A 14,073-nucleotide genomic window follows, 5' to 3' on the forward strand; every position below is an offset into this window, starting at 1 on the left:
TAATGAAAACAAAAAAATTATAAAAACAAAAACAAAAACAAAAACAAAAACAAAAACAAAAACAAAGCAAACCTAATATTAAAATAAAATATATCCAGATCTTTTCTTCATATTTTTTTTCTTGTAAAAAACAAATTATCACAAACCACGAACCTGGATTTTTATTTTTATGTGTTTAATTAAAAAATTTATTTATTTTAAGTTTTTTTAACATTTTTACTATTAAAGTTTTTATAAAGATGACAGATTAGTAACAAATAAGTTTAATATGATTATGTAGATGATTAATTTGTTTTTATGTTTTTTTAAATAATAAATCTTTTATATCTTTTCATGATGATGGTGTGATAATGACAGAGTAGCGGTGGAGAGGACTTTTGTTGGATTTAACAGGGTTTTATTATTTTTATTTTCATTTCACAACATTTTATAATTATTTTTTTTGTTTATAATTTTTTAATTAACAAAAGTGAAATTATAAATCATTGAAAGATAAATTCGGACAGACTTACTGTTTCGTTTCGTTTTATTTTCTTATTTTATATTTACTGTTTAGAGTTTTTTTCTTAATTATTAATCTATTTTTTAATTTTAATAACCTTTATCAAGTATGAAAGAGCATTGTCTGAAGAATATTCTAAAGTCAATGGCTCTACAACACCGTTAGTCATGAAAGGACTAACAGTATTAACGGACTAGTGGGGTGTATAAAAAGACTAAGAGTGTGTTTGAATTAGAGGTAATTTGTGTTTTTTTAAATAAAAAATATATTTTTATAGTTTTTAAAAGTGTGGTTTAGACTTAAAATATATTATATCTTTAACATAAAACCACAATATCTCCAAGCTAAACACACCTTAACCAGTGACGACGGAGCCACGAAAGTTAAAAAGGGGGCAATTACCCCCTTATTTTTTTAATATTTTAATATTAATATAATAATATAGTGAGTAGTTCATATAGAAAAGTTGTTATTGCAGCTCATTTCCTTTTTTTTTTTAATTATCCTAATTATACAAATTTCTCTTTTGATTTCCTTTCCTCTCTTTTGTATATATGTCCAGCTCGTTCCTCAGCTCTCTTCAATATTCAAATTTTTCTTCAGGTGCAGTTAAGTAATTAACTTTTGTTACCTTTTGCTTTATACTTTAGATAAATTTCCCTTAATTTTTTTATTTATTTTATTATCTAATTTTAATTTTATTCTTTATTAAAAATATTATGATTTATAATAATTTAAAGGTTTTAATATGAATATGTTCAAAATAAATATTTAAATTTACTAATTTAATCAGTTAAATATTTCTTTTCTTATTATAAAGAAATAAATTAATATTCATGCAAAACTACTATTCTTTGCATCTTTTGCATAGAGTAGTTTATTAAAATTTAATATTTTTCACATGATTTGTTTGTAAGTAAAATATCAAATAGAAAACATGTTTTCCAACCATTATTTCTCTTACACGAACACTAGACATTATTTATCAATTAAATGTCTAGAAATGATTAAGTATGATTAATTTAATCAACATATTTATTATATGCATATAGATATATAAGTTTTATGAAGCGGTTTTAAAATATTAAAACTCGAAAATAACAATTATAATGTAAGTTTTTTTCATTTAAAAATATTTTTAAATTAATTTTACTAGATATGAATTAATATATGTGTTTTGAACTGATTTCTAATATATATTTACATAACATAGTATTTGTTAATAATTTATCCATTTATTTAAAAAATTTTGACTTCGCCACTAACCTTAGCGGCATGAACAGACTAGCTGTATAAAAAATGGATTAAAAAAATTCAAAGATGAGGATCTCGTTAAGAAAAAAGTTACTAATAAAAGGGTTTTTGAGGTGATTAACCTATCGTGTCGTGTTTATCAGGAAGTTAAATGATAAAAACAAGCTTATTCATCTTAAAAAGATTAGCATGGAACTTATTAGTGATTTGGATTTAAATAGTGAATTTAAATGTATTTTCTCTCGTTTTATTCCAAGTAAACAGCTATATGTAATTTCGACACGTGCAACGTGTTATGACTATCACGTGTAGCAATTTTAAATTCAACCACTCCAGTCATAACAGAGCATTCTGTGATTTTCACCATGTTTATTTGATTAAATCATATCCGTAAATCAACTTTATTCTCCGTACTCTAACTCATATTTAAAATTTTTAAATACGCAATAAAGTAATTTTTCTGGAGAAGTCATCTGTTATAATCTTTTCAAGAATATAATGTACGAGAACACACTAAAATGAAAAAAAAAAAAAACCAAGGCATGAAATAAAGCGTAACCAGAAAACATAAGATTAAATAAAATAAAAAATACAGAGATTTTCGGGAGGGAAAAGACAAGTGACAAAGGGAAGGAGATGGATTAAATGACCCAGCAGAAATTGTTTATGGAAATCTGAAAAATGATTGGAGAAAAAAGTACCACTAAGATAAACTTATTCAAAGGGAATATAAATTTTACATTCATCAAGGCAACTTGGCTGTAATTAACATAAATAAAAATGCAGAGTCGAACTGACCTCTCTATAGAGTCTATACAATACAAGGGCCTAAAGAGTCTTTTCCTTAGTAATCCAGTAAGGAAAAACCCCCAAACCTCTCGATGGCACTCTCCGGGTTGCATTCAAAGACTTACCCGACCCTGATGACTCAACCCGGATCCGATCTTTTGAACTAACACAACCCTCTGGTCGCCCTCAGGGTAAAATCAGAATCAAACTAGGTGTGCGTGAAAGACCGTTTTCTCCTCCTCCACCACCGCAGCCCGTTTACCGAATTACTACTCCACAGAGCTATTATTACAGTTGTGTCACTCTGCCACCGCCACCTGATTACAGTTACCCGACTATCCCGCTTCCACCGTCGTCTTCTCCGCCTCCCCCACCCGTACCGCATTATTGTTCCTACCACGACGCCTACTCTCCTTCTCCGTATTATTCAGGATATTACTCCTCTGCACCGCCGCCACCCATGCCACCAAGGCCCTTTTTTGATCGGACAATGGGTAGTTATGGAAGTGGGCCCTCCGCACCGGTTGATCACGGTACTCAGAGGCTTAAAGGAGGGAAGAGAATGGGGCTTGGGACGGGACTGGCTGTGGGTGCGGTTGCTGGGGCTCTAGGTGGGCTTGCGCTGGAAGAAGGATTGAAATACGAGGAGGAGAAAATTGCAGAGAAAGTGGAGAATGATCTCGCTGTGCGTGATGATTACAGCGATTATTGCTCTGATTACTGATGGTAAATTTTGGTTTGGTGAGGCTGTGTTTAGTTTCACTGCACGGTTTCATGTGTATATAATCTATGGTGAATTTGGATGATTCTGCTCCATGTTTCAATATTTTATTGAAAGGAATAAATTCTGCTTTTATTAGTTTTACTCTGTTGCATTTATATGATGGTTAATGTTAGTGGAATTGTGATAGCTATTCTATATAATAATAGCACATGAGTTTTCAACTATAAGCAAGTCCTGTGATTTAACTCTGCCTTCTGGTTTTAGGTTTTCGGTTTGAGTTCAGTTGTTTTTATTTACTCTCCATCTGAATATTTTTGTTATTGCTTTGGTTAATTTAATTAGCTTGGCACCTGGTGTTCTTGAGTGGTAGTGGCATCCTACACCCTTTCTCATTAACTCGAACAACAAACAAGGTGGCTGCAATGCAAAAGCCGGAATGAATGCCTTGAATCATTCTCTAGGTCGAGGGTTTACCTCTTCATCTCTTCTGTTCATGGAGGAATCGTAATGGAGGAGTTGGAGCTAAATTCCTTTTTCTTTCCACCTCTTTTTGAGACCTATGCTTGTTGAAAGGGGGAAGGGAGAGGGAATTCAGTCATTCAATTTTGTGTCGAAGTTTGAACCTGACATGTGCTCAGGTGAGATTTCACTTACACTTGAGTGTTCAATCAAATCAGCTGTTTCATAGATTATATAAGATTTCTGATATAACTTTCGTGTTCTTCCACCCCTCTTTCCGAGGGCCCTTTCCCCTATGGGCCTCTATTGTTCAACAAAGCATGAAAGCATAGTTCCGAATAGAAGTAAACTAGTAGCTGGTTCACATGCTGCCTTCTGCTTTCACTCAAATTAATGCATAGCAATCTGATATAGATGTTATAATGGTGCTGACAGCTAAAGTAATATAGATGTTGAGAAGATCCGAGAGAGCGTTTTTGCTTTGTTTTCATTTTCCCATCCTGAGTGAATTATGCTGCTGTAGCGCTTAATTTCCTGTTGCCTGCAAGTTTATTCAAGTATATGCTTTGCACAGTGACAGTTGTTTTTCTCTTCCTCCTTACGCCGCCACCTCTCTTTCATTGGAGGGTTTGTGTTCTTCCTTTCCACATATCACATCACCGTTCTTTCACGAACTAAGTTTTATCCCACTCCTTAAGTATATGTTCAGTTTTGAATAGTCTCATTATTGGAAGATTCCTAAGTGCAGAAACTTTGTTGTTTATGTAAAGAGCAATGTGCTTAGAGTATATATGTACCTGATAACTGGTAACCTACTAAATTCATGGCAACATTAAGTTCTTTGAAAAACAGTAGTTTGGTGATGGTAATGTGCATGTGCTAGCTGATTGCTATTTTTACAAAAACAGTAGTTTCTGAATCTCGCACACAAACACACCCCTACACGCGCACATGCACTCACACAAGAATACAAATATGCTAATATATTGCATTAGTTCTTGGACTATCAGATGGAGGCTAGAAAGTATGGATATCCCTATTTTCAATTGATGTGGACGAAAGGAGTTCAGGGTGAGAAACATAATTAACAGTGGCATCTCAAACTGAGAAAAAGTTGAGGCGTTAGCATTTTCTTGTCAGCGGAGAGGCAGTGGTTTTTGCTGTTATCTTTGTGTTGCTACTTTATGAAGATTTTGATCTCTGGTGGAATACAAGTATCCTTGCAAATCTCAAATGTTGTCAATTTGATTGTCAGCAAGTCGGTGATCAGACTTATGGTTCTGCAGTCCCTGCCTTGCATAGCCAATGATGCTCCGAAGTTCTCGGTTCTTCTTCTTTTCTTTTTCTTTTTCTTTTTTTTTGCCCCCTTGATTCTCCCTCTCTCTTCTTAATTTTTCCACCGCTCGCTCCATGGTATGATATCATTTTTTTATTCATTCTTGTCTTCTTTTCTACCATCTGATACTCTCTTCTCTCTCTGTTTTTTTTCTTATTTATTTATTATCCTTACCCTTTATCTCTTAAGTGCCTGGAGAGAGATGGAAGACTTTATATTTGTTTTGGTCTTTTTTCTTTAACTATCATGCCAGCTAATCTATTTATTTTATTATTGTTGTTTCTTTGATTTTTTTCAAGTAAAAAATTATGAAATGATGGCAATGCTCGTGCTTCTGGTCTAGAGAGATTCAGAAAAGGGGAAAATCAATGAGCTTTCATTATATCCAAAACCTTTTTAACTTGTCTGCTTCACTCGAGGTCGACTGTTTTGACGCTCTGTTCTTCCTTTTCTCCTTTGAACCGACCTGAAGAAAGAGAGGGTGTTTTCAGCGGATAGGATCAAGGCTCCAGCCGTCCTATACAGCAGCATAGCGTAGGAAAGCAGGAAATATAGATTATAAATCACAGGACGGTAAATATAGCATGTAGCCTGTACTCTGCTCTGTAGTGCCAGTCCCAGATTGTAGATGGGCTCTATTTTAACAAGCAACAGAGAAGATAGTTGCCAGACACGGTTGAGGACCTGGCTAAAGCCTGAGCTATTGAATTGTGGGTCAATTTATTGGATTAGTGGGTTAACCCCATCAATGCATGTACGGGGATTTATGGGTTCAAATCTCACATGCCATTTCTACATCTTTATCATTTTCTTTTGGTTAAAATAATACATGTGATATTAAAATTAAAACATATAATGAGCTAGTGCAGTGACTTGACAAGGCATTTCTCTTTAAGAAAAGGAAGCATCAAGGTCCTTTAAACACAGCATGCGCTTCGTTACCACCACGCCTTGCCATTGTATATCTTATCAGATTGGACTACAAAGCGACTTGGGCCAACTTATAAAGTCCTTCTTTTCCTCTCTTCCCCCCCCCCCCTTTAGAACAGTTTCGTTTAAAAGCGTGGTTCTTTTTTGTGGATAGCTTGTAAAAGCTATACTTTCTGTAGTATCGTATGAACGATATCCTCTATTTCCATTTTGTAAAATCTTAAACTTTCTGTCTCCTGTATATAAAACAATCATGATTCATATTTTTATTTTTCATCTAATCTAAATAATTAAATTCAAAATAAATGCGATGTCGCTTGAATACCATTGATCACATTCCATTTTCAAATACAAAAGGATTCAAATCTAAACCTTCTTATAACTAATTGGAATCCACTTTTTTCATGCTACAGAGGCAAGAATTTAGAAAATCCCATCTTTCAATGTTAAAGAGAGAAGCAATGTCAACCCTGAAAAGTATAGCTCAACTCGTCAGGCTTTAAGTTTGATTCTTGAAAGTCATCGGTTCGAGTCCCACAAATCTCAGGACTACTAGAAGCTTATATGGTCATTAATTTCAGGACCCATGGGATTAGTCGAGGTGCGTGCAAGCTGGTCGGACACCCACATTAATAATAATAATAAAAAAAAGAGTGAAGGAAAGTCTATCTTTCATCTTCCATCTTTCATCAAGGGTTCAATATCGTTGACTTACATCCACAGCTTTGTGTAACACATGGCATGCTTTTGTCATTTCATGCATAGAACGCAATCGCCACACATTGTGGAGAGATCACTTTTCCAATAATCTGGTCCTCCCAGATAATACTTCTTTTTTTTTAAAAAAAAAAAAAACTGTAGAACTAGCCAGTACAGATATAAGATGTAGTTTATATTTGGTTTTGAATGTGTTTTTCTCTTTAAAATATATATAAAAATATATATTTTTTATTTTTTTACATCTACACATTAAAATAATTAAAAAATAATGATTTAATTTTTTTTTCAAATTAAACACACTTTTAAAAACACCTGCATATAGTTCCAAATAAGAAAACAATGATAAGGACAAACTATCCATCAAAATCAAAAGAATAGCCCGCAAAAATGACTAGAAGTGGTGCATCTCTTTACCGGTACACCAACAAGGTGGAGTTCCTGGTTTTGCATTGTGGCCCAAGACCGCACGATGGTCTTGTAGTTCTTGATGCCAATGATGATTACTGCAATGGTCTAAAATTTCCCACTTTGACACGGGATTTGTCTTCTTCCATCCCTTCAACAAATTTATTTTTTCTAATGATTGATTGTACATCTGGGAATAACTTTATCTTAATGCTAATTCTCATCTAAAGTGAGACTGATTGGAGTTTTCTATTTTTTTTCCTTGTAATGGAATCAATTCTATATACCTTTAAATAACCTTAATTGTGCATGCTCGTCATCTGAATTGAGTGACATTATCAAAAACAAAATAAACAATTCAAGATTGTAACCTCTTCCTTTCATAGTCGTCATAGGCTGGAATTACATTTAGAATAGGGGGAGCTTCCACTTTCTAAAGTCATTACTCAGTAAAATAAAAAAAAATATCTTTTTAAATAGTGAAATCTTATAAATATTGGACATTTGAAGTCATTATTGTTACATTAAATTAAACTATAAACATCGATGTGTGGTTTTTTATCTCTTAATAAAACCTCACAGTGTCTTATAAAACTTTTTACAAAAACTAATCATATATTCTTTTTTCTATTAGAACAATAGTGTCGTTGTACTCATTACTAAATTTATTGAAAAGATAAAATATAACCAAGATATATTTTTTTAATTAGAGGTTGAATCGATCATTAAAAGAAGAATTAGATTAAAAATTAGGATATATTCTGGAAAAATAAAACTTCCATCGCAAAGAAAAAAATAAAAGCCTTTCATAAAAATTCTTGTAGAATTAAAAATAAAGTTTTCATTCTGTACATGCTAGATCGATTATAAACTAGTAATTGCATTCAATCTTAAAAAAACACTCTCTTACAAAAAAAACTCAAAATAATAATATATAAATTTGGATATGGTGTATCTTGGAAATCAATAGATAATTACAATGTTTTCTTATGCTCAATAATCATGTTCTATGATTAAAAAAGAGATGAGCTTCCACTTGCTATGACGTGGGCTAGCATTTTTTATTGTTTTATTTACTTAATAATTTCCAAAATACCTTGTCCGTCAATGGCAACATAATTTATCAGATATGTACGTGGCTTTAGCACTAGCAAGCAGCATCATGACATTGCTAGCTCCAGCATATTCTCGTTTCATTTCCTTTTTTATTTCTTTTCTGGAATAAAAACCATTGAAAAGGGGACGATTTGGGTGTCGCACATTAATAATGAATTTATTTTTGACTATTGCAAAATAAATTTATTCGTGGGATGAGGAGTGGGCTCAACAAAGCATTTCTCAATTTGACTTCATGTTTTGTGCTCCACAACCAATACTTTGTGTTTTTGTTTATATATATATATATATATATATATATATATATATATATATATATGTATATCCTATCTTCGTCCTCGTCTTGATAAGAACCCTATGCCTTGGATTTTAATATCTACTCACCTCAATCTCAAAGCCTTATCTCGCCTCTCTCGGAGCTAGTGGTTGCGTGATGTTTGATGATTTCAATCAAGTTAGACAAGTCCACAATGCATCAAAAACATAATTGCAAATTAAAAGCTGGCTTATCTTCTAAAGTGGGATGGGGAAGTATCTTTATCTCTTTCAATGTATTCTACATCACAACCCATCTACCTTTGTTAATTTGTCGTTTTCTATTTTTGACTAATGAAGTTTTTATATTTCAAATTTTTTTTTTAAAATTTAATTTTTTTGACATTCTCATATTATTTTACAAATAATTTTTTTAAATATATTTCTAAAAAAAATATTTTTTTTTAAAAACCATTACTATCCTTGTACTCCTAATACGTAAAGGGGGTTGAAGTAACAAAAACAATGGTAGGATGACGTACTGTGGTGACTTAAGATAGCCATGTCATTTGCTTGTTTCTTTATTGTCGGATTAGTTTTTCTCTTACTATTTTTGGGTACATATTTTACACGATGGAGGTTTTAATTCAGGTCACCAAGTAAATAATCTGGAGCCAAATCATCACCTGTCAAGGCACTTAAAAAACTTGCTACCGAGGACCGCAATCTTTTGAGACAAATTCTTTAATTACATCACCATGGTTATTGAAATTACATGTTCCTGTCCACAAGCCAGCTGGTCGCTTGTAATGGAGTAGTCACTATGCGACAATCATGTGAAATGTTATTGGAAACTAGCCAGAGGAACCAATTGCAGAATTACTGTTTATGGTTCATGTACATGTCTTCTCAACTTTTGAAGTAATTTCATATTCAAGCCGTGTTTGAATTAATGGGGATTAATTACATAGAAAGTTAAACGTGAAGGGATATAATGTAAACACGTAGAGAAGCAATAGTTGAATGGTAAATTAATGCTAAGAAAATTTGATAAATGTATAAAAATTATTTATAACGGTGATGCCCGATCAAAATTAAATATAATAAAAATAATGTATAATGTGTTGGATAATATAAAAGTATAAGAAAACAAAGTAATGTAAAAGAATAAGAAATGATAATTTATCATGAAACTTGAGCATTACTTTTGGATGAAATCTAATCTCTATGGTTAAAGAATATATTTTATATTTTTAAGTGTAAGGAAATAAAGGAATATCAAAGATTGAGAAAGACCACCAACAATAAGACTTAAATCTTTTCAATGAAGTATAATTTTATTTAATACATAATGGTGGTTTTAATTACTAGATGCGAGAAAAGTGAGAAAAATAAATGTTGAATTTTAAAAAAATAATCCAGGTCTTTTACTAAGCCCCCTCCACCCATGGTTTAAATTCAACAACTTTTAAGTATATAATTTAAACTCGATTTAGAGCTGATTAACTCTGGCAAAACCTGTTTTAAATTATAAAGTATAATAGCTGTTTTTATTTGGGGATGCTAGAGAGTATAGTAGTGGTTGTTTTTTAAAATATTTTTTGCTTGAAAATAAATTAAAATAATATATTTTTTTTTTAAAAATAATTTTTAACATCAACACATCAACTCAATTTGAAAATATAAAATAAATAAAATAAAATATTTTAATTTTTTTTAAAGTATTTTTGAAGGAAAAACAGACGGGATACCTTAGACTGCAAAATCCTTAAATTTGGATTCTAATTCAAGTGAAGATATCGGAAAGGGTCTTGATTGGTTTTGATATGGGAAAACTGATGATTAGGATACCTTGACTGCAAAATGCGTTTCAAAGGTAAAAGCATCACACGTTTATGACGACCTTCTATTTTTCTTTTCATTCATGCATGGGTCTTCTATGTGTAACTTCAAAATGACAGGAAACGGAGTTTAACCTAAGGCTTAATTAAGACGAATTAAGCTGCTTAACTGGTTAGGGACCAAACATCCAATATATATCACTATTTTTATATATATATATATATATATATATATATATATATATATATATATATATATAACTATGGATATCCGAGTAGTTTATACAAATTTCAACTAATTTTCTGATATCCTAAAATTAATAACCATAAAATTTTTTATTTATCTTAAGATTTGTTTAACCCTCCCATTCATACCCTCTCTTGAAACTGCTTGAAGCACTGTTCTAGCAGTATGAAAGCGTATAATTTTATTTTATTCCCCAGCATAAATCAACTTCAAATTCAGTAATGATGCTGCCAGGTGCCACCTTCTCACAACCCGAAATGTGGCATTTGACAATAGTCATGGGGGTTGTGATTATGTTCCCAGATATCCGTTAATTTTTTTTTTTAAAAAAACCCACAATGTTTCCAATGTTTCTGGTGGATGCGATACGATCTTTATCACTAATTTAAAGCATACCTTTGAGAGAAATCAGAGAGCATATACTAAATGGGAGTGGAAACGCTTGGTTCTCGTTGAATTCTCTCCTGCAATCAAGATTCTAAAGAAGAGGAGACTCCCCCATCTCAAACAGGTTGTGTTAAAGAATCCACTTTCAATTTTTTTGCTATTTTGAAAAGCACGCAGTTGTTAATCAATTGACTCCATCTTCTTAATTTGAAGAATCGAATATTGTTTCCACTTACCAGATCAGAATATATAAAGCTGTGTAGCTTTTTCAATGATAATATATGTAATTAACAACTCTCTAAAACGTTTTAGAAGACGTTTGGTAACGTGGTTGCGGGTGAGGTTCACCAGCAGCCATACAAAATGTCGTTTGGTTAAGAAAAAAAAATTACTTTTTGATAGTAGGACCCATCAAAATGTCAGCCGAACCGCATGTCTACGAGAAGCAGCATTTTGTTGCTTCTCGTAGGGGAAAAAGCAGAACAGTGGAGCTATGCTCCACTGTTGCACTGATCACTTTAGTGAACATGTTTTTTTTTTTTTTTTGAAAAACAGGGCGAAAAGTTTAGTTTTTTTTTCTTGAAAAACCAGTGCAGTTAATTGATTTTACTCGTATTGTTCACGTGAACATGAACAATATTGTTTTTTTAAAAAATTAGTTTAAGGTGAATTAAATTTACTCGTATTGTAATCTCAATTTTATTCCTGATAATATTTTACCTAATTTTATTGCACGCTCAAAAAATCATGAAAACTGTAGTTCCTATCGAATGAATTTTGTACGTAATGAAATTGTAATTTTTTTTAAAAAAATTGAGTTTTACTCAAAAAACTAGTATTTAATATTATTTAATAACACTACATAAATTAGAAGGATATCGCATGATGACGTAGCATTTGTGGAATTTGATCGCAATTCTAATTATGTTATTGCCGGGTCCGACCCAGTAAAAAAAATTTCAGTTTTTATTTTTATTTTAATTGTGTTTTATTCAAAAAATTAGAAGGATATCGCTTGATGACGTAACAAAAAATTTTAGTTTTTGTTGTTGCGTGCTTAAAAAACCATGAAAAATATAGTCATTGTTGGATAGATTTCGTATATGATGACATTGCATATAGTTTAATGGAATAATAAAAAAAATTGATATCAATATTATTTATTTCATAATATAATAATAGTAGTTAAATCTATAATATTTAAATTAAAAATATTTTTTAATTATTTTATAACATTAATTTGAAAAGCATTTTTTTAACCAAACACATTAAATTACTTTTTGTTCAATCTCAATTTCAACCATAATTTTAACCAAACATATATTTTTCCAACCCAACATCAATTAAAAGTACTTTTTATAAAAACAATATTTTTAAAATCTCAACCACAACAACAATCGCAATACTAAAGACCCTCTTAGAAAATATCTTACATGAAACCTAGCTAGCTAGCTCTGATCCCTAACGTTGTTTATGATCTGGACAGGCAAATTAAATGACAAATCTGATCTAGCTACGTACATTGATCAGATGCATGCCCATTGGCGTTCCTTTCTCACAAACGAACCTTAGCGTCAAATTAATCTCTAAATTTATCAATGGATACACAACCCCTGTCAAAAGAAGAAGAAGAAGAAGAAGAAAAAGCAACAGGTAGCCCAAATATTCAACCAAGCTGATTTTAGGTAGATGGCGATGCAAGCAGCTATTAGCTAGCAAGAAATAGAAAGATAGACCCCTTCAACGTTTTCGGGGATCGCCTGTCTGACACCAGACCAGCACTCCTTCAGTTCTCTGTAATGATCAGTTATCGATCACAATCAGTTTTTGAACATATGCATGCATTTGGAATTTCTGTACTGCAAAAATCATGTTCTCTGTCATTATGATTGAACATATAGCGACATCAAGCACTCAATCTTGCCCATTCTAGTGGTCCCAGTAGAATATCGTTATTCTCTTTAACCTAAAATATCCTTGAGGGGCAAAAACAATAAGGAACTCCTCATAATCGATTCTGGTTTCCTTTCTCTGGTTGTTGTTTTTCTATTTTATTCAAATCTTGGGGCCAGGGCCTCTTGCAAAAGATATCTTTGATAAGATTTGAAAAAGAAATCAGTGTCATTACTTTTAATTTACTTGTGATGTGTAATGATGCATGTCTGCCTTTCAATTTCTTTGATATGCAGGGGATGTTGAACAATGCATATAACCTTAATATTAATTGCACATGCTCTTGCTACATTTTACTCACGGAATCTATTTTACTTCAATTTACTCCAGAAATCTTCACGTTCATTCATGATTAAGTAATTTAACATCTTGCTTATGTAATATCCATGTATGTGACACCCGAAACATTCAACCTATAATTTGTCCACTAACTTTGACTTGTAAAATATTGAATGATTGTAGTCATATTTGTTTTCTTTTCTCTGAGAATTAGAAGATTGATTGTCTTCAAATTTTTGTTGTGATGAAAATCTACTGTTATTGTTGTTTGTGTTCATTTCTCTTCCTTGTCCATCTCTTTGTGAGATAGAAAACGATTACTAGATGAAACTCGTAAATCCTGCTCTTTCTTGTCCTGTTGATTCAATTTTTGCTCATGAATTAGCAAGGAACTTGCATTTAACTGTAATTAACCAGAGCGCAGTCTCTAATTAATAGTAGTCACGCCTCTCCTCCGAAGAGGAAACATGAAGTCTCAAATCCGGTTTTCATTCCACTATAAATAAAGCTATGGATCCAATAATTAATAAATTGAATTTGCATTCTGAAGTATAATATAATTTCTGGGAAATGTGGGATGTATATATCTAAGATTCTGATGATCCAATAATCTTCTACATGCATGCAAACCACACATTGCTCAGACATACTAGCCCTCCCTAAAAATAGAAGGAAAGGCTCATGAAAATCTCGAAAAGCTATGCTTTAGAGAATTTTGTCCTTTTCACTTCCTCCTTCCACTCGTTGTCTCTATAGAGGCTTGCGTCCCTCTGGTTACAGCCGCGCCGAAATGAGGATTGGGGCCTGTTATTATATTGCGTTGTTTAATTCAAATGTGGTAGCTAGCTGACCGCAAATGTGCTTCCCGACAGTTTT

General features: G+C 32.0%; 1 protein-coding gene across 1 annotated transcript; it reads left to right on the forward strand.

The window, feature by feature from the left end:
• The first annotated feature begins 646 nt into the window (after positions 1 to 646).
• LOC133696569 (leucine-rich repeat extensin-like protein 2) lies at positions 647 to 5,861 on the forward strand. The gene is made up of 4 exons (XM_062118789.1): positions 647 to 662; positions 2,617 to 3,271; positions 3,612 to 3,907; positions 4,739 to 5,861. The coding sequence occupies exons 1-2, from the start codon at positions 647 to 649 to the stop codon at positions 3,267 to 3,269; spliced, it is 669 nt and encodes a 222-aa protein (XP_061974773.1). The 3' UTR covers positions 3,270 to 3,271; positions 3,612 to 3,907; positions 4,739 to 5,861.
• Positions 5,862 to 14,073: the final 8,212 nt, after the last annotated feature.

Source organism: Populus nigra, chromosome 6 (genome assembly GCF_951802175.1).
Source record: "Populus nigra chromosome 6, ddPopNigr1.1, whole genome shotgun sequence".
In the NCBI taxonomy this organism is placed as follows: Eukaryota; Viridiplantae; Streptophyta; class Magnoliopsida; order Malpighiales; family Salicaceae; genus Populus; species Populus nigra.